The 26,188-nt window shown below is 32.9% G+C and overlaps 2 protein-coding genes across 2 annotated transcripts; both read right to left on the reverse strand.

Annotated features, from left to right (window-relative positions):
• Positions 1 to 2,155: 2,155 nt before the first annotated feature.
• Positions 2,156 to 16,130, reverse strand: LOC148305655 (zinc carboxypeptidase A 1-like). Its single transcript, XM_088266366.1, has 12 exons — positions 15,106 to 16,130; positions 13,399 to 13,777; positions 12,939 to 13,026; positions 11,888 to 12,090; positions 10,665 to 10,752; positions 9,339 to 9,535; positions 6,214 to 6,500; positions 5,236 to 5,617; positions 4,637 to 4,724; positions 4,345 to 4,547; positions 3,729 to 3,813; positions 2,156 to 2,397 (listed from the first exon to the last, which is right to left on the reverse strand). Exons 1-12 carry the CDS (start codon positions 15,384 to 15,386, stop codon positions 2,156 to 2,158), a joined length of 2,523 nt encoding a protein of 840 aa, XP_088122492.1. The 5' UTR covers positions 15,387 to 16,130.
• A 142-nt stretch (positions 16,131 to 16,272) lies between these two features.
• Positions 16,273 to 25,807, reverse strand: LOC148305656 (zinc carboxypeptidase-like). Its single transcript, XM_088266375.1, has 7 exons — positions 25,672 to 25,807; positions 24,081 to 24,361; positions 21,963 to 22,341; positions 21,017 to 21,104; positions 19,006 to 19,208; positions 18,229 to 18,316; positions 16,273 to 16,546 (listed from the first exon to the last, which is right to left on the reverse strand). The coding sequence occupies exons 2-7, from the start codon at positions 24,359 to 24,361 to the stop codon at positions 16,344 to 16,346; spliced, it is 1,242 nt and encodes a 413-aa protein (XP_088122501.1). The 5' UTR covers positions 25,672 to 25,807; the 3' UTR covers positions 16,273 to 16,343.
• Positions 25,808 to 26,188: the final 381 nt, after the last annotated feature.

Here is a 26,188-nt window from a genome sequence, read left to right on the forward strand (position 1 = left end):
TGATCAAGTATGTCACATACTTGAATGTGAATAGGTCAGAAGTCCGAATAATTGGCGGGTATGTATGAGGAGATGGTTTAATGCGAAGGGGGCAAATACTGTTGCAAAGATAGTTATATTCTCTCTACCTACCCCTGCGGAGAGCGGCGTGATGGTTACTTAGTTAGTTTACGTTAATGTTTGATTATTCAATTAAAAAATATATATTCGAATATTTATTTAAGATATTCTAAAATATTCAAAAATAGATTTTCGAATCACAAGAAGGATATGTAAGGCGATATTCGTTCTCATATTTTGAAATTCGAATATGTCGGAGATGTATCCAATGAAAATCCGACTTTATTCCAATTTTGAAATCAGCAATTCTGATTGGGCGTCTCAGGTGTCGCCGATACGGGGCAGGTCGGTTTCCGTTACCTAGTTTGCGAATTTCTAATGACCGTTGAGCGAGGCGGTAATGGTTATGACCGAGGATAAAGCGGAAAAACGGCCATTTTGTTTGTCATATGTGACGGTTTTATTGGGACGTAATTAGCATCGATACCAGGGAAGCATATATCTTAATGGCACATCACTATTCCGGCAAATGGTTGGTCGTAACGATCGTGACTTAATCGGTAAAACATAAAAACAAATTGTTTTCCGAACCGAGTTCAATAAAAAAATATAAACATACTTATATTCAATCATTCGAGATACTTTTCACTTTTTCATATTTTTTTTATTTTTAATTTTTTTATTATTTTGTTTTCTGTTAGTCAAGTATTTTTTTATATTTTACATTAATACTACTATCAATATCATTAATATTTAAAGCATTTAATTTGTAGTTAGTCATTTTTCCTATTTTTTTTAAGTACTTTTATTGGCAAAAATATGTTTTGAAAGAAACAAACAAACAAAGTATAATCCTTTATAGAAAATCACATTTCTTTTATCTCGTTCTTCTGTAACAAGTAATGAAATTTGACATTCGTTAAACTTTGTAGACATTTCAAAGGAAAAGTTCGACTTATAGGAAGAAGATATTGTTTCTAAAGTAGCGCAAAAGGAAGAAATACACTGTTAACGTAATACTCATTCGAGGAAAAATAACAAGGAATTTCAGCTGTATCATATTTTTATAATAAAAGAAAATAACTTTTGTATTTACTAGATGTACCCGAGCACTTATTGCTGCGTTTGAGTCTGGTTAAATGGCAATGAAAGAAAGTATAATTTAATACAAAGCACACATTTCTTATATCGTAGTCGTACAGGAGAAAATGACAAAGTGCATTTGTTTACAAAAACGTGATCATTGACTATTTGATATCTTACTAGCTTAATATTGCCCTGAAAAAATCCCAAAGTGATTTTAAACTTGTAAGTATGATATATTGACCTGGTAAAAATGACTAACTGCATTGATGTTTATTTTGTTGCCAAGCAAAAGTGAGTTAAATGGCCCTCCTGAACATTTTACGTTTTGGTAGTTGGTCACTTTCTCCTGTACGACTACGATATGTATAAGTTCACTATGTTTGTGAAGCAATGAAAATATTTTATTTTTTATTATTTTAAGGCCCGCAACTTAGTTTTCTTCAAACCCAGGTAACATTAAAAAAAATGTTGCAATAAAACACCGTTTTTGTAATGAAAAAAAAAGAAATTAATATAAAAATGGTTTCGAAAAGATATGAGTTCTTCGAGGCATTTTATAAAATCAAACTACAACGTTCTTAAAAACCACTTTGTTTTTTGGTGCTTTTCCAACCAGTACTTAGATTGTCATATCTATCCCTGAAGAAAACAAGGTACTTATCGAAACCGGTTGGAAAAAAAGGACCGAAAATAAAAGTGGTTAAAAACAAAGTTGTAATTTTATTTTATAACGTTTACATGTTTTATTCATAACTATTTTCTAACGTGTTGCGACGCATTAAACTCATTATCCAACAACGTATAAGTGTATCGAAACACGTGTCATAACATATTTAAAGAAGTACTGTTATTTACAAAAAAATGAAAAAAATGGTAAAGATATTTCAGCAAAAATACTGAATCATTCCATGAAATAAAATAACAATTTGATTTATTTTATGTGCCATTTAACATGGTTTCATATTTATTATTTTGAAAACACATATTTTAGGTTGTCACACATTACTTTTCAAAAGTCAAAAAAGGACTTCTTCCTCTTCTTCTTCGTGTCTTTCAGCGTGAAGTAATTAAGCTTGGCAGACTCCTGGAACATGGCGACGATAGAGTCGGTGACCTCTTCGCAATTCGGGATAATCTGCTCTGCTGGAAGAAGGAAGCCATGCTCTCCCGTGTCCCTTAGTTCATACGTGAAGGATACAGGAACTTTGTACTTGGACTTGACCCAATCCATGCTGCTTCCGCTTGCTTTATCTGAAGAACAAGATTATTTTTTGACATCTCATCACAGCCGAAGAAGAATATGGAAGTCTGGGCATTTACGGGGCTGACGACCGTCATAGGCTGGTTTAAGTGATCACTTTACACACGTGTAACATTTACCAATTCTACCCATTATTGACAACCACATTACTCAATTTTTTTTAATTATCTAACGTCCAAGTGACTCTGAAATCTAGCTACGGCTTATGCTACACCGTTTATCATGTCCCTATACATGCTTCAACTTTATAAGTTTCATAGCCTATGCCTACTTGTGAGTGGATTTACTCTTTATGTTTAAAGTTACTATAATTTCATGTAATTCATGAGAGAAAATTCTAGGCAAAACACTACTCAAATTCTTGGAAGTTCTATATATATGAACCAATTTTGAAATATTACTCTTGAATCACTAGAACTTCACTAGAGACATCTATTGGTGAGATCAAAAATTACCAGATTTTGTGTGTAAGTATTTACAATCCTTATTTCACTATTCGAACATCTATCATACATCGTTTTGCCACACATTCTTCTGAGAGATCACATTTCGATTGCATTCAGTCTACTTCCATCTTGCTTTTGCCAACTCCATGTTTCACTTCCATACATTATGGTCTAAACCAGGACTCGGAAAATATACCAAGAAAATATTTTAAAGTGAATGAATATCGATTGATTGTAAAATATGAATGCAATTTTAATCGTAAATTTTATTTATTGGTTTGGTAATTTTGTTGAGTAACGATTTAAAATTGATAGTTAAATATTTGTTCAAGACTATTTTTTGAGTTTATTAATGTAAACGCCACCAGTTTCGGAACACAGATATTCTAATTAATAAATGAAAATACAAAAAGTTTTTCGTTTTTCGGAGAGATAATGTTGGGAGGTATTGATATATCGCTCACTCCTTTCAAGAACGTCATAAATCAAAAAACTTGATATTTCAGGAGAACGTTTTTTAAGTTTAAAAATATAACACAATTTACTAAAAATAAATATCAAGCCACTTATTGAACTTTTTACTGTGCAACAGATCTTTTTAGGTAAAACCTGAAGGTTTTTCCTCCATTTGAAAAATATTAAGTATATTTAAAAAAATAATTAAACAATACATTTTCTTCAAAATGCAAAAACAACATTTTCTGCCCTGCAGCGGGTAAATATTATGTCAAAAATATGCCGCTTTTGCTGGTATATAGTACATTTTTTGGGCATTCCGAAAACATGCACAACTGAAAATTGACGATTTTTGATTTATGACGTTCTTGAAAGGAGTGAGCGATATATGTGTCAGATTAAATTACGATTATGCTTACAAATAGTCTCGGCTATATTTCCAACTTTGTACTGGGTACCATATCTTACTGCCAGAGCCTCGGCTGCCTTCTGCCCAATCGTCAACTGTAAATACAATTATAAAATTATAAAAAATACAAGTATATTTAATCGTCTTATAAATATTTATTAAAGTGCAAGTAAAAAAAGGGTTTTTACTGATATTTGGTCAATACGTTAAAAAAGCATATGTGAGCATTTTTGTAGTGAAACAAAGTTTTATACAATGATACAAAAGCTATGTAGTATAGCTATTTTTAAAAAAAAGACCAGTTATCGGGTTTTGCCGTTACTGATATATTAGGCTAGTAGGAGGCTAAACAGACTTCTTTATTACACTCGTAAATATATACAAGGACGAAGGATTTAACAGCACGATTTTATATGACGTTTCAGACCAAACGAATTTAGCTGGATTTTAATGTGTTGTCATCACAATATTCACAGCGTCATTTTAGTTATCTAGATGGTCCTCAAAATGGACCATAAGGGATCAGAACAGGTTGAAAATAATATTGAAAATACTAACAGCATCATTATAGTTATCTAGACAGTTCTTAAGGCAAACAAGTTAAAAATATGAATTAAAATACTCACAACATCATCGTAGTTATCCAGATGATCTTCAGTGTGACCATAAGGCATCAGAAGAAGCTGGGAATAAGAATGGAAAGCGAGATACACGTCCAGTTTATCTCCGATTGTTCCAATGAACTTTGACAAAGATCTGGTTTCTCTTTCAGAAAAGGCGTAAGTTCCAGCATATACATCTGAACAAACACGATCACTCGATCCTTCCTCTGGAATAAGATGAGACAACGTTAATGATGGAACTGAAAATTTAGACTTAGTTTGATAAATAATAAAATGCGTTTTTGTGACATATTACCTCCCCAATGAATGTCCCAGTTACGATTGGGATCGGCACCCTTGCAGAAGAATGTGTAGTCAGTTCTTGTTTTCCTCCATAATCTGTTCTGGAAATAATTGTAATTTTAAAAAATATATGTGGATCTTTGAAACTATCTCCGACTCTTGACCAGACCACTTTGAAGTAAGTATTTAAAATACTTGATCATGTCAAGATTTCCTTGATCTTCCACTACTTTTATTACTAACCACATTTGTCTCATCAATTTGTTTCACAATTATTTCTTCATTCATTCGATTCACATGCTCAAAACCATCTCAACACACCTTTCTTAATTTTGTCGATAATATTTATCTCAGTCTTTCATTTTTTCCTTATTTGTATTTCTATTCAAACACCTATCATTGATCGCATTTCGACTGCATTCAGTCTACTTTCATCGTTTTTTCGCTAACTCGCTTTATTAGCATAAAAAAGGGTTGGAACTAGGATAACATTGTGCACCGCCAGTTTACTTTCGCCGAAAGGTCTTGCTGCACATTTGTTTGAAGGATCTTATTTCGACTGGATTCAGACTAGCTATGATAACAAGATATTAAATTAGAACTGGTTCTCACTATCAGGTGTGTGAAGGCGTATCCATCAGGGTTGGAGACTGGTACAATGTACCAATCGAAGCTCTCAGCGACTTGTCGTACTCCTGGGTCTCGACTGTTCAGCAGTTCATTGGCCAAATACGTCACAGTTGCTGGGGAGATCCACTCCCTTGCGTGAATCCCTCCTTCCAGGAAGACAGCCCTTCTTCCCGGTCCAAAGGATATCTTCAAACCCTTGATGATCCTCTCTTCGTAAGATACTCCAGCATCCAGAACGGTCACCTTTCCAGGGTGTAGGTTTGGAAGACCGTCCATCCAGGAGTATATGTCTTCAAGAGTGTGGTAACTTGTCCACGTCATGCTACCTCGTGACAGCGATTGGACTTTTTCATCGTTGATTTTTCTAGAATTAAAAAAAACGTTTTAATTAAATCATTGATCGGCAAAGTGTGGCTCCCGAGCCGCATGTTGTTCTTAGACCTCTGGTACAAATATCCGCGGGAAGGCTGTTCGACTCGGTAATAACATTTTTCAAGCATGAACCTTATATAAAGCAAACTAAAAAGTCGTCTTTTTGTTGAAAATCCGGAAACGTGCTTATTTTTTTTTAAATAACGATACACAAACCTAACTTGATCAAACTTTCAAAAGAGATCCAAGGATATTATTCACGATAAGTAATATTCTGATGGTTACCCTACTTTTGAAAGATTTTTTTAAAAATGAATAAATAATTTTTATGTATAAAATCAAGTTTTATTGAGTGTTCCCGTAATTTAATAAAGGTCTATTAAATTGACATCTCAACATAAATGAAGAATTATATGGAAGGGCTTATAACCGGTTATAGACTCGTTAAGTGATCACCTTACACACGTTCAACATTTGCCGATTCTACCCATAATTGACAACTACACTACCCAAAACTTTCTTATTGAAACTGCTAGATATAAATCGATCTCACATTACAAATGAAGGAAAAATATTATCAACACTCACTTTTGTATATCGTCAATGAAGACCTCTACTTCTAACCCCTGATCATGCATCTTTTTAACGAAATCATCTTGCTCGTGTGGTGGAACCATGATATCCACTGGTATTCCAGCAGAATTGGGTTCTGCCCAGAAATCCAGGGAAAAGTCCCGATCCGCCAATTGTTCCAGGAAGTCGTTCTGGCTTTCGGTTGATGGCTTCAGCCTGAACACCTTGAAACCTTCGTAAGCGCCATCGGGAGCAGTTTGGCATACGTAAAAGATAGAAGCCAGGAGGAATAACACTTTCATCTGAAAATTACACAGTAAAGATTCAAGGATAATTTCATTTCATTATAATACAAAGAAAATATGGGCCGATGACACTGTCCCCGTCGCGGATAGTAATTGGATGGAATAGACCCAAACAAGACGAGTCTGGAATAAATTTACGTCCAGCAGTGGAGAGACGGCTGACAAAAAGGAAAGAAGAAGAGTCATTTGACAATATCCTAACGGGTTTTTAACACATTTTTACGTCTCAACATAGATAGATAGAGAAGAATATGTAAGTCTGGATATTTAAAGGGCTTACGAACTGTTATAGGCTGGTTTGAGACATACACCATTTTACCCATGATTGACAACCACACTACTCAAATTTTTGGATCGCATATTTTCACCATTCATGTTTGAGATCGCACCATCTTTACTTGATTTGCTTCTTGACAGCTGCTATGACAGTGTATACTCACAAATATTGTGAAATTAATTAGATTTCAAATGTGTGTTTTTCTCTCATTTCTTTTTCACTGACTGAGACACAGCAACATGTGGCCGAGAACAAGTGTTAATATGTAAATTTGATCATAAGTACTGCTTTATAAGCACTGCTATTTGTGTTTTTAATTGTTAACTATTGTTAAAAAACACACTGTGTATCAATGTCTCAAAATCAATGACTATTTGGTAACATTTTGTAATATATTTGTTAAAATGTGCCTTTGGCACAGGAAAACTCAGTGATGTAATTTGTAATACTGTGTATGATGAAAAATAAATTAACAAATTTACAAAAATGCCACAAGATGTTTCTCAACTTAAACAGATCTGATATCATAATACTAAATTCGTGCATTGTAACTTCAATGCTATAACGAACTGTAAAATAAATAAAAAATGTATATAAAAAAGATAACGATTTGATCATTTTATACAATATTCAATCATGTTTTAACACCAGCGTACAAAAAACCTAACAAAGTGTTTTGAAAAAAATGATACTTAAAACGATCTCTCTTATAGTTGCTTTAAAGCAATGAAACAGAATTACTTGTACCTACCTTTTAAACGAAAAGTAAGCTGACTGCGAATAAAGGCATTCACCGGCGTATTTATACGGTAAATTGTTATTGCAGATACCGTTTTTGTGTCAGATTTTCTATTCTCAAATACATAGGGGCTGATAGGTCAACATTGCTTATTCACAGTGATATCAAGGCTGATATTTCATATTAGCAAACGTTAAAGTGTGTCATAATTCTTCTCGTATAGTGCAAACATTCAAATATAAAAACAGAACACTTGTTTAAGACCACTATTGATTAGTTTATTAATTTAAACACGACTAGTTTTGAGAAATTAAGATTTTCTCGAAACTAGTCGTGTTGACATTAACGATCTCAATTTCGGTCTTTTACCAGTGTTTTATTTTTATTTAATTTATATTTGAAGCACTAATATTGTGATTTTCCATTTTATGATTAAAATGTTACTTTGTTTTAAAATCACTATAAAATATTTTTAGTGATTTTAAAACAAAGTTACATTTTAATTATATTTTATTTTTATATTTCAATCATTATGTTATTCTGTTTTGAATATTGAAAGCATTAACTTTGTGGATGATATTGATATATTATTTTGAGAAATAAAAAGACTTTGTTTTTTGATCCACTCATATTTTTACTAACCAACTAGTTTCGGCGACAACCTGTTGCCCTCTTCAGTCATAAATTGAACCCCGAAGAGGGCAACAGGTTGTTGCCGAAACTAGTTGGTTAGTAAAAATATGAGTGGATCAAAAATCAAAGTCTTTTTATTTCTCAAAATAATACAATATGTTATTCCACTAATTTATTGCTTAATCAATAAATAATGTATGAGAGTTATCATTTTTCTTTATATGTTTTTATGAATTGATCGATGTATAAATTACATCGTACGTAACAAGGGGAAAATAATGATAATTCTTTTTAACCAGTTTTCTTCAAATTTCATAAATATTTTATTTTATTTCTCAAATCGTGTTTAATTCATCTACACTACGTCGTTTAAACTGTAACTTTTATAAGGTCCTTTAACAGCTAAAAATACAAACAGTATTTTTTTAGAATAAGTTTTTATTTTCACGTGTAGATGAGAACATCTGTAGTTCTCTAAACTAGTAATTGTTTACAACATGTTGAGTGTGTCCAAATACTTGTTCACAAAATCTGGATTACCTCCAATTACAGGAGTTATTTTCATATTTTTTTTGACATCTCATCAAAGATGAAGAAGAATATGGAAGTCTGGGCATTTACGGGGCTTATAAGCTTAATAATAAAAATGAAAATGGTATTTTCTGGCGTTTCTCATGTGTGTGATTATAATCCAGGATTCGGATCTCACATACTAATATAAGAGTTTCTGCTTAGTAAAAAAGCTTTTTTACATCTCACCAATAGATGTCTCTAGTGAAGTTCTAGTGATTCAAGAACAAAGTTTCTAAATTGGTTCATATATATAGAACTTCCAAGAATTTGAGTAATGTGGTTGTCAATAATGGGTAAAATTGGTGAATGTTACACGTGTGTAAAGTGATCACTTAAACCAGCCTATGACGGCCGTTAGCCCCGTAAATGCCCAGACTTCCATATTCTTCTTCATCTTTGATGAGATGTCAAAAAATAAGTAATTGTTTACATAAAAAACAATAGGTGGTATTTTGCAAGTATTTTATTTTCACATCAAAATAATCGTATTTTTTACAGAATCATAGCTAATAAGTATAAATTAATATCTACACTTATTACGTATAGTATATTTCTGTCCTAAAATTGCTCCTGAATGTACGAATGAAGACATCTCGTTTTTGAGGCTTCAAACCAATGTGACAACGCCTCTCCTCCCAGCTTCTTGGAACATGGCAACAAGAGAATCCATGACTTCCAGATTGTTTGGCAAAATTTGATCTGCGGGCAGAAGAAAACCGTATCTTCCCAAATCTCTCACTTCGTATGTGTAGACCAGAGGAGTCTTAAATTCCTGCTTGACCCAATCAGTGCTTATCCCGCTTCCAGCATCTGTCAATTTATAAATAATTAAGACAAAACCTTAATAAAAAAATTGTAAAGTAAAAGCATTGTTAACTTTTTGATATGGTAATACCGTATAACACTCTCCTTTTCATTCATCGTTTAAATTGTGTAAAAGCACTTTCAATAAACACTAATTCATGACTACCAGTTTCGAAATGATCATTCCATCAGCAGGCCATTAAAATAAAATTATTACGGTCTGACTTTTGTACAAAAATAAAAATTTTAAAAAGTGAAAGAAGACAAATGAATCACAATAAGAATGTTTTTTTAAATGGACTCGAAGTTAAACTTGGTTATTTACAACATTTTGAGTGTGTCCAAATACTTGTTCACAAAATCTGGATTATCTCCAATTACAGGAGTTATCTGGCGTTTCTCGTGTGCGTGATTATAATCCAGGATTCGGATCTCACATACTAATTTAAGAGTTTCTGCTTAATAAAAAGCTTCTTTACATCTCACCAATAGATGTCTCTAGTGAAGTTCTAGTGATTCATGAACAAGGTTTCTAAATCGGTTCATATATATAGAACTTCCAAGAATTTGAGTAGTATGGTTGTCAATAATGGGTAGAATTGGTGAATGTTACACGTGTGTAAAGTGATTACTTAAACCAGCCTATGACGGTCGTAAGCCCCGTAAATGCCCAGACTTCCATATTCTTCTTCATCTTTGATGAGATATCAAAAAATAATAGTTGGTTATTCATTATGAGTATGACTTTGTTGATTTCTTTTCTTATTTCTAATTTTTCTAGATTATCTAAACAAAGACCAGTTTTATTTACATGTAAAATTTCTATACCCGTTGATTTATTAAAATTATGGTCTTCAGATAAAAGGTGATTAGCAAATTTAGATTTTTATTATTAAGGCACCTTACATGTTTTTTTAATTCTGATATTGAATTTACGCGAAGGGCTGGACCATCGGAACAATTTAATTTATAAACACCATAATGATTCAATTTATCTTCTTTATCTTTACAATTTAAGAACAGTTCTCTTATATTATTGTTTGTATAAATAGTTATACAACCATACCTCAAAGTTAATAATGCTTTTAATATTCAAAATATTAATCAATATATTAAAGTATAAAAAAAACCTTACAAAGAACCTCTGCAAAATTCCCAGTAGGAGTATATTTAGTCCCATATCTTTTAGCTAGGGCTTCTATGGCGGCATTACCGATTGCGACCTAAAATCATGGTTTTCACACAATAATTCTGTAAGGCTTTTCGATCGTTCAAATTTTTCCTTATTCTATAGGTGTATCAACTTGATATGAAACATTTATTGTTCTCCTTTTTTATCAAAGATGCTGGGTCTTAGCAGTCCAGGGCGTACGACCTAGCATTTGACTAACTTAAGACATCACTTTAAGCACTTGGGTAACGTTCACCATTCTGCCCACCATTGAACATCTATATTGCATTAATTCTTGAAACCTGTATATATGCAATGGTCTAAGGTCCTTCGATAAGGTTTTCGATACATTCGACTCAACTGATGACGTAACCATCGGCTATACTTCACAAACCCAAATCTGTGAACAAATTTTTGTTCACAAATCTGGGTTTGACCACTAAGAAGCTATTTATTTATTAACACCTGAACAATAATGTAGAAAATACATTAACATTTAAATACTCAATACTCAACATTAAAAATCATATTTTCAGGCGTTTCCACACATAAAACATTGTGAACTAAACATAACAAACATAAACTAATTTACACTAACTTCACTGGCCAACAATTTACAACTTTTATTTTCTAACTGGCATGAAAATACCTGATTTTTATGCACTTTGCATAGCTGAATTAAAAAACAAAAGCACAAAAATGTAGCACTTCAGATTTTTTAGCTATGGATATTTTTAATTCTAATGTTGACTAAATTTTATGTTATTACTTATGTATAAATATTTACAAACATATAATGCTATCGTATTCAATATTAATAAGTTAATATATTTCCACTGTTACTCTATAGTTATCAATCCTTTTTTTTAATCCCTTAGACTTTAGACTAAAATATGTCTAGATACCAACCAATATTACGGTTTCAACGTATGGGGTCCATAAAAACAATAATATGACTGTAACATGAAAACTTGACGTGATACAAGCTTATCACTATACAGACTTTGAATAAGAACGATTAACTTAGTCCAAACCAGTCATCAAAATTTCAGTTACGAAATCATTGTTGGCCAGTGTTTTTACTTGAAGTGAGTGCCAAATTAATTGATGGAGAGTGGATATTTGATTTACTAAGAAGTGACAAAGTATTAAAGAAGAAAAAGTATTTCGAGAGAAATGAGACTCACAGCTTCATCATAATTTTCAAGATGAGTTTTGGTATATCCATAGGGTATCATGAGGAGTTGACTGTATGAATGGAAAGAGATGTATGCGACCAGGTCTGAGCTGATAGACCTGATGTAAGCAGATAACGTGGATGAAGACATCTCTGAGAATGGACCCGTCCCTGCATAAGTTTCGGAAGTGCATGAAGAACTAGTTCCCGCTTCTATAAAGTATACACAGTTTCAAAGTATTAGTGTTATTTTTATTATTTACAAAAATACTTCAATTTCATACTATTTCTGTGAGCCTAAGCAGCTCATTATCAGAAATAGGTATCAAATTGTGGTAGAGTGAGTTCGAACCGAGAAACCCTGACTCAAGAGTCCACGACACTAACCACGGGACCACAACTCGACATCAAATTAACGATTTTATGAATAGCCAATTCTGGTTTTTACAATGAAAAAATGTTGACTTTAAAGGTTTTATCTGAGTATGGAGTAAGTAGTAAACTTATCCAAAGGCATTTCAGCTTTGTTCGACGATAGTACTGCATACATTAGGGTAAATGGCTCATCTTCATCTTGATTTGCCATCTTAAAAGGTGTTAAACAGGGATGTATAATGTCACAGTGGCTGTTTAATCTATACATAAATGTTTATAAGAAGTAAAATATTTAAATATTGGAGATTAAATTATCAATATGACTGTCTGTTGCTTTTTGTTTGCTGACGATGCTGTGTTTCTTGCCGATAGTAGAGATCTCCAGGCGCTGGTATCAAAAGTTCATAATGGTGCGAGGAAAGTGAATTCTTAATGAATGTTGGCAAATCGAAAGTCATGGTTTTTTAAAGAAATTAATGTAGATCTGGGTGAGCCAAGTGGTCACGTCAGGAGTCAGAAGTCGACTCATATATATGAAGAGATGTATGAGATCGTTTGCAAATATAGTTTATTGGTATGAGCTTCGAACTTCTTGCAGTGAAGTGACGTGACATTAGTTAGTTACAACTGTCATGATAGTGTTCAAAATAAAATGGAATAGTGTGTGTTACAACATCGTGTCTCACCATTCCAGTGCGAGTTCCAATTCCTGTTGGAATCAGATCCAATACAGTTTGTACTGTATACAGTCCTTGTCTTTCTCCAAAGTCGTGTCTGAAACAGAAATATGGATAAAATGTTTTTCTTTTCTTTTTTTATTAGCAGAAATATGAATGAAATGATTTTTTATGACTGTCATTGGTCAGAAAAAACAGAATCGCAACAATTGCATTATGTATAAAGGATAAAAAAAATGTGATGAGATGCTTGAATGTAGTGTGTGAAGAAAAGAGTTTAATGAATTTAAAAAGAATATTGTGTTTTTTTGTTAGAAGATTTTAATACATTTCATTTTAAATTAAATGTTAATTTTAGTTTTTATGCTAAATGTAATACAAGCTTATTAGAAATAAACTCTTGGGTACTTCATTTTGAAAAACATCAGATGTTTCCATGTTATATAAAAAAAATAGTCAAAAAACTTACATTTGTATGGCTATACTTATAGCCATCAGGGTTTACAACCGGAAAAATGTACCAGTTAAAGCTATCAGCCATTTGCCTGAACTCACTGTCATTACTTGTCAATATTTCATTAGTCAAGTAGGTAGTCGTAGCGGGAGTGATCCATTCTCTCGCGTGAATACCTCCCTCAATAAACACGTTTTTTTTGTCCAGTCCATTAAATATTCTTAATCCTTTGATTTCACGGTTTTCGTCTGTGAAGCCTCCTATAACAACTGATGCTTTGTCGTGAGCCAAAGCTAATTCGTCTAACCAGAGGTAGATATCTTCAAGTTGGTAATATTTGTCCCATGTCATTCCTGCGCGAGTATAGTCACCGACTTCTTGGGCGTCAATCTGTCTAAAAAGTTATATACTTTGTAAACGTACAGGAACAGGTAAGTTAAAAAACGAATATTAAATTCAAATATAGTTATATTCATAAAATACCACGAAAGGTAAAAATAAATGAAAAGCTAAGCCAACCTTAAGCCAGTAATTTTAATGTACCTCAAGGTACAGTTCTAGGTCCACTTCTTTTTCTTCTTCCCCAGTTATCTGTCTACTGATTGCTAATGCCTTTTCTAATATTCTCTATATCTCCCTATCATGCGCTCTCTTCGACAGATTTCTTCCAGCGACTGGGATTATATCATCTACCCATCTTTTTTAGAGTCGCTGTCCTGGTTTGTTGCTCTCCAGTAGTCTCCACTTTAGAACTCTGGGAATCTATTTCTCGCTTATTTGTCTCGTAACACAACCTGCCTATAAGATACTATATTTATCTTGCGATACCGTCTAACTCGCTTCAACAATCTTTATGATTTATGTCAACAGTACATTCAAACAAAAATTTGTTCGAAAAAATATACTTTATGCTGGCAACATTGCTTTCATTGTATTCAGACATGACTGAATGTAAAAATACTATTCATAACATTTTGAGTGTGTCCAAATACTTGTTCACAAAATATGGATTATCTCCAATTACAGGAGTTATTTTCGTAAATGCCTAGACTTCCATATTCTTCTTCATCTTTGATGAGATGTCAAAAAATAATAAAAAAATACTAGTTTGATAAAGTTATTTGATATAAGTTATTTTTTCACTGTAATATTTATTCAATATTACCCTGGACTGGTTCCTGAAGCGGAGGGCTGATCACCTTTCCTTCATGTGTAAACGATCAAGATAACACTGCGTTTATATGACGCAGTGCCCTATGCACCATTGGAGTGCGGACAAGGGTTTTATATATATAGTTTGATAACTAATCTACTGTTTTAGAATTTTAAAATACTTCAAACAATTTGAGCTCAGATATCCAATTATAACACTTGTATCTTTATGGTTGATCAATATCGTATTCAGACATTAATTTCAAAACTGAATTAGACATGGGAGTTTGAATTAATGAATAACTTTTTTTTAAATAGCTTGTTATTACGTCATTATTTTACATACGACATTTGGCTGTGCATTACATATTTCCAGCCCTTCATATACTAGACAATTTGACACATAAAACTAAAGCTGGAAATATAAACTAAGAAATGAAACCAATATCATTCCAAATGGAAGACCAAAATAGTATCAGTTACCCATTAAAAAATCAAATAATTAAATTAAATAAATTTACAATGTACAAATACAGTTAAAGATAATAGTTACTGGGAAAACGCACTTACTTTTGAACGTCTTTGATGAATATTTCTGGCTCCATACCAGCGCTCTGCATAGTCTTGACAAACAACTCTTGATCACTAGGCTGAACCATGATATCTGTTGGATTTTCTGGTATTTTTGAAATAGCCCAGAAATCGTACTTATTGGCTTCTTCCAGGCTCCTGAGGTAAGCTAGCCGTTCTTGGGTCTTTGGCCACATTCTGTACACCTTGAAATCATGATACGTGTCGAGAGCCGCTGAGTAGCACAGACTTCCCAATAAAAATGCCAAAATCAAATTCATCTGCGAACAAACAAATTATTTTAAAATGATAATAATATTTGCCTTATTTATATTGCGCCTTTTTCACAAAATATCATTTCAAACAATTTTTGATAAATAATATTTAAGACTCTTACCGTAACAAATTCGAAGAACAAGTGAGTTATCTTTGAATTATAATAGCTCTGTTGTTTTTTTATAACTTATCATAATGAATCGCGATTGTTATTTATGTTTAATTTTGTTGATATTAATTACTTTATCGATATTTTGTGATAGTATTATGTAAAATAAATTGATATATTTTTTTAAATGATAACGTTACGATATGATCATTATGGATGATGACTTTGAAGAAATATAAGGCTGAGATAATTGGAAAATTAAGAAAGGTTACTTTTACCTGGTATGGACATATGGAGAAAATGGGTAGCGAGAGAATGATAAAGAAATATATTTACTACATGTGAATGGGAGAACAGAACGAGGATAGCCAAAAAAACTTGGCAAGACCAGATCAATCAGAAACTAAAATCTGGCGGTGTCAAAAGTCTACGTAATTGAAGGGGATGTATGGATATAAACTGCGCTAAGAGTGTATGTCATGGCAGAAGAGTGTGGCATTCCATCTTATCTGCCTACCCCTGTAGTATTCTTGGTGCATGTCAGACCTCAACCTTAAGTGCGTGTTGTTCTGCAATCTTTAGTGCATGTTCTCAGGTCAACCAAAAAAACGCATGTGATCAATATTTCGTGTAGTTCGTATCGTAATAATGCTATGGAAATAACGTGTAGTATTGTTTCCATGCTGCTATAGTGATTGTCCTGATGAAGAGACGGGTATGACTCGACACTGGTAGCCAAAAATCTCGGTGAGCGGTTAAAAAGTAGAAATAAGAAACAAAAATAACACTCAATTTCATTACATTTTCTTCTAAAAATACAGATTAATGAATCCAGTTATTTCAAGCGATAAAATTAAACTAAGTGAACTATTCCCCTTTTGGCAGCTTCCTGGAACATGACGATTAGGGAATCCATGACTTCTAAGCAATTTGGGATGATTTGGTCAGTCGGAAGGAGAAATCCGTGTTTTCCCGTGTCTCTCAACTCATAAACATAGACCAAGGGGGTCTTGAACTCTTCCTTCACCCAGCTGATGCTACCACCACTGGAATAGTCTAGAAAAAAAAATCAGAATAACATTACGAAAAATTAAAACAGGGTCAGGGGCGTGCATTCCATATAGGCAGGAAAGCAGTACCTATCCTAACTTACCCGCGTGACACATAAAAAACGCAACCAGTGTCTACTTACACCCAATCGAGTGTTTTTACCTAGAATTTTCACTCACGATTTACATGAAATTATAGTAACCTTAAACATAAAGAGTAAATCCACTCACGAGTAGGCATAGGCTATGAAACTTAAAAAGTTGAAGCCTGAGTAGGGACATGATAGACGTAGCTAGATTTCAGAGTCACTTGGACGTTAGGTAATTTAAAAAACAAACTTTCGGCCCGCGGAGAAAATCACACATTTTTTCCTTGAGTGTACACAAAACCACCCAAAGAACATACCATCGTGCGTAGTTCATATCATATCCCATATATCGTAAAATTATAATATATAATAAAAAAAATTGAGAATTTTCAGTCGTGCATGATTTCGGAATGCCCATAAAATGTACTATATCCCAGCAAAAGCGGCATATTTTTAACTAAATATTTACCCGATACAGGGCAGAAAGTATAGTTTTTACATTTTGAAGAAAAGGTATGGTTTAATTATTTTTTTAAATAAACTTAATATTTTTCAAATGGAAAAAAAAAACTTCAGGTTTTACCTAAAAAGATCTGTTGCACAGTAAAAAATTTAATAAGTGGCTTAGTATTTATTTGTAATATATTGTATTATATTTTCAAACTTTAAAAGCGTTCTCCTGAAAAATCAAGTTTTTTGATTTATGACGTTCTTGAAAGGAGTGAGCGATATGGGAGTATTTCACTATCGTGAAAATTTCAAGACCCATAATAGAGTCAAGTAGTAAAGACGTTGGACTAAAGAAGTGAAGAGTAACAGAGTAACTGAGAAGTTTTTAAGACAGATGGACTATAATTTTTTTTTTTTAGAATTTAAAACAAAGCCAATATGCCCGATATGCTATGATTCTGTTTCTATCTTGAAATCGTATAACATTAAACGGCATTACGAGGCTAAACATGCAAATAAGTGAAAAATACCTAATAAAGCAAAGTAACTAATAAATATGTTTGTAATATACGAGTATATATCGCTCACTCCTTTCAAGAACGTCATAAATCAAAAATCGACAATTTTTAGTTGTGTATGTTTTCGGAATGCCCAGAAAATGTCCTATATCCCAGCAAAAGAGGCATATTTTTAACTTAATATTTACCCGCTACAGGGCAGAAAGTGTTGTTTTTGCATTTTGAAGAAAAGGTATTTTTTTATTATTTTTTGAAATATACTAAATATTTTTCAAATGAATAAAAAACCTTCAGGTTTTACCTAAAAAGTTCTGTTCTGCAGTAAAAAGTTCGATAAGTGGCTTGATATTTATTTAATAAATTGTATCATATTTTTAAACCGTAAAAACGTTCTCCTGAAAAATCAAGTATTTTGATTTTTGATATTCTTGAAAGGAGTGAGCGATATATACTCGTATATTACAAACATATTTATTACTTACTTTGCTTTATTAGGTACTTTTCACTTATTTGCATGCTTAGCCTCGTAATGCCGTTTAATGTTATACTATTTCAAGAAAGAAACAGATCGCCTAAAAAACCTATTAGAGGTCGCAAGCCCTGATAAAATGCAGTAATTTATTTGTACTTACAGATAGTTTCAGCAATGTTTCCGACCCGAGAATATTGTGTGCCATATCTCTTCGCTAATTTGTCAACAGCAAGCTGACCGATGGGAACCTTGAAACATTGAATTAGTATTTATAATTGTGTGCTTTTTTTTTTTTTTTTAATGTTTTTCGCAGATACTTTGTGACACATTTTATTAACTTAAGTAATTGTAAATGTATGTTATAATATTTAATACTTATGTACATGACAGCTTTTTTTAAGAGTGTAATTTTAAGTGAAAACCTGTAATTGGAATTAAATTTACAACATAGAGTGTGTTACTTGTTCACAAATCTTGGTGAATGTTACTCGTGTGTAAATTGATCACTTAAAAAAGCCTATGACGGTCGTCAGTCCCATAAATACCCAGACTTCTATATTTTTCTTCATCTTTGATGGGATGTCAAAAAATAATTTAGATTTTTTTTTGTTTTGTTATTTTTTGTTAATATTGTGTTGGTTTTCCAATGAATAAATAAATACTATTTTGAGAAATAAAAAGACGTTGTGTTTTGATCCACTCTTATTTTTATTAACCAACAGGGTTTAATTTATGACTGAAGACGGCAACAGGTTGTTGCCGAAATTAGTTGGTTAATAAAAATGTGAGTGGATCAAAACACAATCTTTTTATTTCTTAAAATAATATATAAATATGATCCACAGAGTTAATGCGTTCAATATTCAAATCAAAATAAATAAAAACCCTGACTTCATCTATGTTGAAATGTCAACAACGTAATAATATTTTCACTCACAGTGACATTATAGTTTCCGAGGCGCTCCGTAGTGTGGCCATATGGGACCATTAGCATTTGGGAGTAGGAGTGGAAAGAGATGTAGCTGATCATCTTGGAGCCGATGGACTTGATGTAAGATGAGAGGGTTGAAGTGCAGGTTTCGGAGAAAGGCTTTGGTCCGGCATAAACTTCCGAGGTGCAGTTCTGACTGGCTCCATTTTCTTGAGAAAAAAATAATTCTTGTGGATTACTGTTACGTTTTACAGATGCCACTGCCATTGGGATAAAAAATCATCCTGTCGCAAGTATATAAAATATAAAACACGAACTTATTCGAATGCAAGGATTTGTGTAAATTTCAAAGCCATCTGTAAATAACAAACTAACATTAATATTTTTTTATATGGATGAAAAAAAAATGTATTTATATGCAACGATGTGTTAATATTCTAAATCAAATAAGTGAATAACTTGAGAAGATTTAAGATTTTGGACAAACTAAGACACAGCATGCAAACAGAAACAAAAAAACAATTATAATATCCATAAGCATAAACAATAAACAATGAGTGTAAGTCCCTCTCCAAGCGCAAAAGCTTAATATTTTGAAGCTTTTTTGAAGAGGAACAACTACGTTAATATATATGTCATATGTATATATATATATATATATATATATATATATATATATATATATATATATATATATATATATATATATATATATTTATTTATATATTTATATATATAAATATATATACATATATATATATATATATATATATATATATATATATATATATATATATATATATATATATATATATATATATATATATATATATATATATATATATATATATATATATAGGGTCCGCCATCTAAAGTTTTTTTTTTCAACTAGTGCTTATTTCGTGAATGGTAACACTTAGCTCATGTCTGATTTGACAGATAATTAGTTTTATCCTTCCGCTGAGCAAATATGGTTGTGTATACGCTTGAACAACGCTGGAAAATATTGCGACATTACTTTGAAAATCATGGTAATGTTGCAGAATGTGTGCGAAAATTGCGTACGGTTTTTGGAAGAAGAGAAGCACCGTCAGCTCCGTATGTTCGTTATCTTGTGAAAAAAGTGAAAGAAACTGGCATCCTCATCGATAAACCAAAGCGTGAAAAGCCAAAAACAGTGCGTACACCCGAGAATATCGATGTTGTGGCAGAAAGTGTGCGTGAAGCGCCATCAACATCAATTCACCGTCGTTCTCAACAATTGAACATTTCGGAGACATCATTGAGACGAATTTTGCATAAAGACCTTGGTATGACGCCATACAAAGTCCAATTGGTTCAGGAGTTGAAGCCAACTGACCATCCAATGCGTTTTCGCTTCGCTGAGTGGGCCTGCGATCGACTTACAGAAGATGCCGATTTTGCCAAAAAAATCATCTTTTCGGATGAAGCTCATTTTGATCTTGGCGGGTATGTAAACAAGCAAAATTGTCGTATTTGGGGCACAGAAAACCCGCACGCATACATTGAAAAGCCGGTACACCCAAAACGAGTCACTGTTTGGTGCGGATTTTGGTCCAGAGGCATAATTGGGCCATTTTTCTTTGAAAATGAGCAAGGAGTGGCCGTTACAGTCAATGGCGATCGTTATCGGGCCATGTTGAACGGATTTTTGTTCACAAAAATTGAAGAGGAGGATATTGGCAACATTTGGTTTCAACAGGACGGCGCTACGTGCCACACAGCCGAAGCTAGTTAGTTTTTTTTTTATAGCATTTTCAAAAAAAAAAAGTTATTTGGCGGACCCTTTATATATATATATATATATATATATATATATATATATATATATATATATATATATATATATATATATATATATATATATATATACATATATATATGTATATATATATATATATATATATATATATATATATATATATATATATATATATATATATATATATATATATATATATATATATATATATATATAAAGTGATTTTTATCATACCCATCCAGTGATTATCCCAGTTCCTGTTTGGATCGGCTCCATAGCAGTGTGGAGAAAAGCGAGTTCTCGTTTTCCTCCAAAGTCTGTTCTGCAATCATATATCCTTAACTAATAATTACCATTTGTTAAATCAACAGGCGCAGTGGTAATGTTGGGTAAACTCTTCATTACGAAGCCGGCATTGCGAGTTCGATTCCCACCAATTGCAAAATGAATTCAAGATGTATCCATGTTGAATTGTTTGTGATAAATAGTGAGATTTGTGTACATTGATTAATTAAGTTCCTATAATTACAAAATAATTTTAGGATTCCTTTTTTTTAATTTACAAAATTCACGCAAACTATGTCCCAAGAGTATTTCATTAAAAATTTCATGAGTTTTTTTTTAAACGAAAATTTGTTATTAAATGTTTCAAATAACCCAAGATAAGTTTATTTAAAAAAAAAACTAATTTCAAGCTCTCTTTCCTAAACAAAAAGACAAAAGAAAACTTCATTTAAATATATTGACAACATTTTGAGTGTGTCCAAATACTTGTTAACAAAATCTGGATTATCTCCAATTACAGGAGTTATTTTCATATTATTTTTTGACATCTCATCAAAGATGAAGAAGAATATGGAAGTCTGGGCATTTACGGGGCTGACGACTGTCATAGGCTGGTTTAAGTGATCACTTTACACACGTGTAACATAACATAGTGAGTCAAGAACAAGGTTTCTAAATTGGTTCATATATATAGAACTTCCAAGAATTTGAGTAGTGTGGTTGTCAATACTGGGTAGAATTGGTGAATGTTACACGTGTGTAAAGTGATCACTTAAACCAGCCTATGACGGTCGTCAGTCCCGTAAATGCCCAGACTTTCATATTCTTCTTCATCTTTGATGAGATGTCAAAAAATAATATAAATATATTGAATTTCACATCTCAGCTTACTCACATTTGTATGGCTGTATTCATAGCCGTCAGGGTTGATCACTGGGAAAATATACCAGTTGAAGCTGTCTGCAATTCGTCTAAACGCAGGATCAGTGCAGGTCAATATCTCGTTAGCCAAAAAGGTGACAGTCGCTGGTGAGATCCACTCCCTCGCGTGTATCCCACCCTCCAAGAACACAGCTTTCATGTGTTTTCCGTTTGTGATCTTAATACCCTTAATCTTCCGTTTTTCGTACGTGGATCCTCCAACCACTACGGTCACTTTAGGATCCATCTCTGCTAGCTCATCAAGCCAGGAGTAAATATCGTCCAGCCTGTAGTATGCAGTCCAAGTCATGCCATCGCGCATATAATTTCCTATTTCTTGTTTGTTTATTCCTCTGGAAAACCAACAAATATTTAATTATAATTTGTATTTTAAGCAATAACTTTGTGATTTTCTATTTTGTAATTAAAATATAACTTTGTTTTGAAATCACTTTGATTATTTTATTTTAACTTAATTATAATGTCTGCCGGTTTCAAAGCTGACCACTTCTTTTTCAAGACTGATTAATACAATAACACTATGGAAAAGAAGCGGTCAGCTTTGAAACCGGTAGACATTTTAATAAAATATTTAAAGTGATGGTAAAACAAACTTATATTTTAATTATAATTTTTTTTTTATTATTCATATATAATTTAATGAGATATTATTTTTTGACATCTCATCAAAGATGAAGAAGAATATGGAAGTCTGGGCATTTACGGGGCTGATGACCGTCATAGGCTGGTTTAAGTGGTTTATGAGATGTCTCTATCCTTTCTGAACCATAATAGACAATTATAAAGGCAAAATACAAGGTCGATGAGGTGTAAATAGAAGACAGATCTTCTGGCTCCCTAATATACGAGATTGGACAGGGATCAAAACCATCAAGACGCTATTCAGAGCTGCACACGAAAAGAACAATTAATCTCAAGTTATAGTCGATATCGGGGGGATATAATTTGACACACGCAGAAGAAGAAGATCCATTTTATGATAGATTTTTCAGGTTCTCTTCATTTCTCTCAAATTCAAACATTTTTGAAAATATTTTGTAGAGTTTATCGATCATTGATTATTTTCACATATTGGAGAGAGTGCAAGAAAAGAAAATTATCTATCTCTATCATATTTTAAACATTTTGAAGGCACCTTAAAAAAGGAGTTTATATATATTTTTTTTAATTTTTACGTTTTCTAATTTTTCATCTTCACTGATCACCTTGCTTCATGTAATTGATGACCAAACAATCACTGCATCGATGCAATACAGTGGTCTATAAACCACAAGATACCCATGAAGTTGACAGATGAAGAATATTGAGGCTATACACGAAAACAAATAAAGATAATTTCGATTGGCTATGAACAGACTTCTGTTGAAACATGCACATATGCAAGCACAAATAGGTACTGCCTACAGATTTTAAACATTCTTTATATTATGAATACCTCAAAACCAGACACAGAACAACTGTGTCTAAATAAACAGAGAATCTCAGTACTAATTTCACACGCTTGGCTTGGTGAAATACTTGATTAAACATTCAAAAGTAATTATAAAAACTGTAGTGCAACATCCAATGCGTCTGCTTCAAACGAATATTTGAAATTGATATATAGTTTGAAAAAAAAGTTATTAAAAGGTTTAGAGATTTTTTTAAAAAATGTGTTTTGTGAAAAAAAAGTCAGAGAATGTATTTTCTTTTTTAAAAAAATGAACGCGGATAGACCTCTAGCCTCTAGCGGGGCCGAATGCATTCTAATGTGAACGTTCGAGATCTCAGACTTCAGTAATCAATAAACAAAACAAAATCTATATTATCTCGAGAAATAAAAATACTTCTGATCCACTAACATTTTTATTGACCAACTAGTTTCGGCAACAGGTTGTTGCCCTCTTCAGGGTTTAATTTATTACTGATAAATTATAAACCCTGAAGTGGGCAACAGGTTGTTGCCGAAACTAGTTGGTAAATAAAAATGTGAGTGGATCAGAACACAAAGTATTTTTATTTCTCAAAATAATATATCAATATGATCCACAAAGTTAATGCTTTCAATATTCAAAACAAAACGAAATCTTACGCCTGTACGTCTTCCACGAAGACCTCCGGTTTTAAATTGGCTTCTTTCATTGTTTGAATGAACTTTTCCTGTTGCCCAGGGTGGACCATCACATCGCATGGACTATCTGCAATCCTGGATAGCGACCAGAAATCCAGTTCTCCCATACTCTTCAGCCTCATGAGAAGATGTCTTTGTTCTTCAGTTTTCGGATGTATTCTAAATACCTTGCAGCCATCGAAAGTATCGCGAGATGACGTTAAATGCAGAGTTCCCAGGACCAAGAAGAAAATGTACTTCATCTATGGACAAGATAAACACAGCTGAAGAAAGAAGACGATGCACAGTTGGCCTGTTCAATCAATACGTAGACTGACGTCATAAAACTAAATATACTTTATTTAGAAGTCTGCCCGCCTCCGTAGTGTAATGGTCCGCACGCTCGGCTACCGTTCTGGAGGTCCCGGGTTCGATTCCCAGGGGGGTTAAAATAAATATAAGTGATTTTTTCACTCCAATATTTATTCAATATTACCATGGACTGGTACCTGAAGCGGAGGGCTGATCACCTTTCCTTCGTGTGTTTACGATCAAGATAACACTGTGTTTACATAATACAGTGCCCTATGCACCATTGGGGTGCGGATAAGGGCTAGAATTGAATTGAGAAGTAACATGTCTGGGTCCCCTTCAAAGTATTCACCTCCCCGATATACTTATCCAAACAGTGTTTGCACTTTTGGAAACAGTCTTGAAACGCTTCTTTTGTGATATCCTTCAGCTTCTTCGTCGCATTTGCCTTAACCTTTGGAATCGTTTTAAATATTTTTTCTTTCTTAAATATTTTGAGTTTGGGGAATAAAAAGAGGTCAGAAGGAGCGAGATCAGGTGAGTAGGGTGGGTGGAAAAGAACAGTGATCGAGTGTTTGGCCAAAAACTCACAAATTCTGAAACCAGAATGAATCTAGAAAATGAATCTACAAAGATTGATGAAGATATAGAAAGGAGAGTGAATGGTGCACTGAAATCAGTTATGGCAAATTAAAACATATCAATGAAAACTAAACATTAGTACACAATGGAATCCTGGGTTCACCCTAATCTATGTAAATGAAGCATAGAGTTAGCAAAAGGAGGATGAAAGTAAATTGAATGCAGTCAAAAATCTCTTTGAGTGATGTGCTTAAAAAACGATGTATGATAGATGTTCGCATGTCGAAATAAGGAATGAATGCAAGGCTGAGATAAGCATTATCGATAACATTTAAAAAAAAGTGTGTTGAGAAGGTTTGGATATGTGGAACGAATGAGTGAAAATGGGCCATAAAAAATATTAGCTGAATATATTGTAGTTACAAATAAGAGCGGAAAAAGACCGAGGAAAACTTGGAATGATCAAATATTTCTAAACTTGAAAATGTTCGGGTCAGGAGTCGGAATCATCGGCGGGTATGTATGAGGAGATGCATGAATTTGGATGAATCGAATATTGTTTTTTTTTAGATAGAGTGGTGTGGCTTTCTTTTCTCTCTGCCTTCCCTTACGAGAAAGCGGCGTGAAGGTTGGTCAGTAGGTATGTTATAAGACTTAATACATATGATTAATTAATTACCTTTTAAAATGTAATTATTATCACTTTAAACATAGATGACGAATCAAAATACAATATATTCGATTGGTTTATGTAGTTTTGTCTATGACGTCTCGACTCGCCAACGCCAGCCACTGTCGACCAGCGATTCGCAACTGATCCAAAACAGTGTTGCGATCTGGATATAAAATTTGGTTTTAAATTTGTTTGTGCAACTGTTTATTCTGACTTTCCTTGTCTAACTCGACCTTTTTCTACTTTGAAAAAGGTCGATAGGGCAAGAAAACCCAGGACGAACATCTGCGCAAACAAATTGATCACTATTATGTCCAAATCATTGTTCACAGATCCTGTGTTTACACCCCAGCCACGTACGAGTTATTTACAACAAGAGTTTATTGATATACCAGCATAGACGAAGAAGTCTGTTGTGATATCGGGATTATGGAAGTCCAAGTATTTTCAGGGTTTACTACCTGTGTTGGCGATTCCACAAGTAGAGTGGTCGTAAAGGAAACTTTTGCGATAGAATAATGAA

The sequence above is a fragment of the Brachycentrus maculatus genome, unplaced genomic scaffold (genome assembly GCF_059751285.1).
Source record: "Brachycentrus maculatus isolate JH-2025_06_01 unplaced genomic scaffold, ASM5975128v1 h1tg000266l, whole genome shotgun sequence".
Taxonomy (NCBI): domain Eukaryota; kingdom Metazoa; phylum Arthropoda; class Insecta; order Trichoptera; family Brachycentridae; genus Brachycentrus; species Brachycentrus maculatus.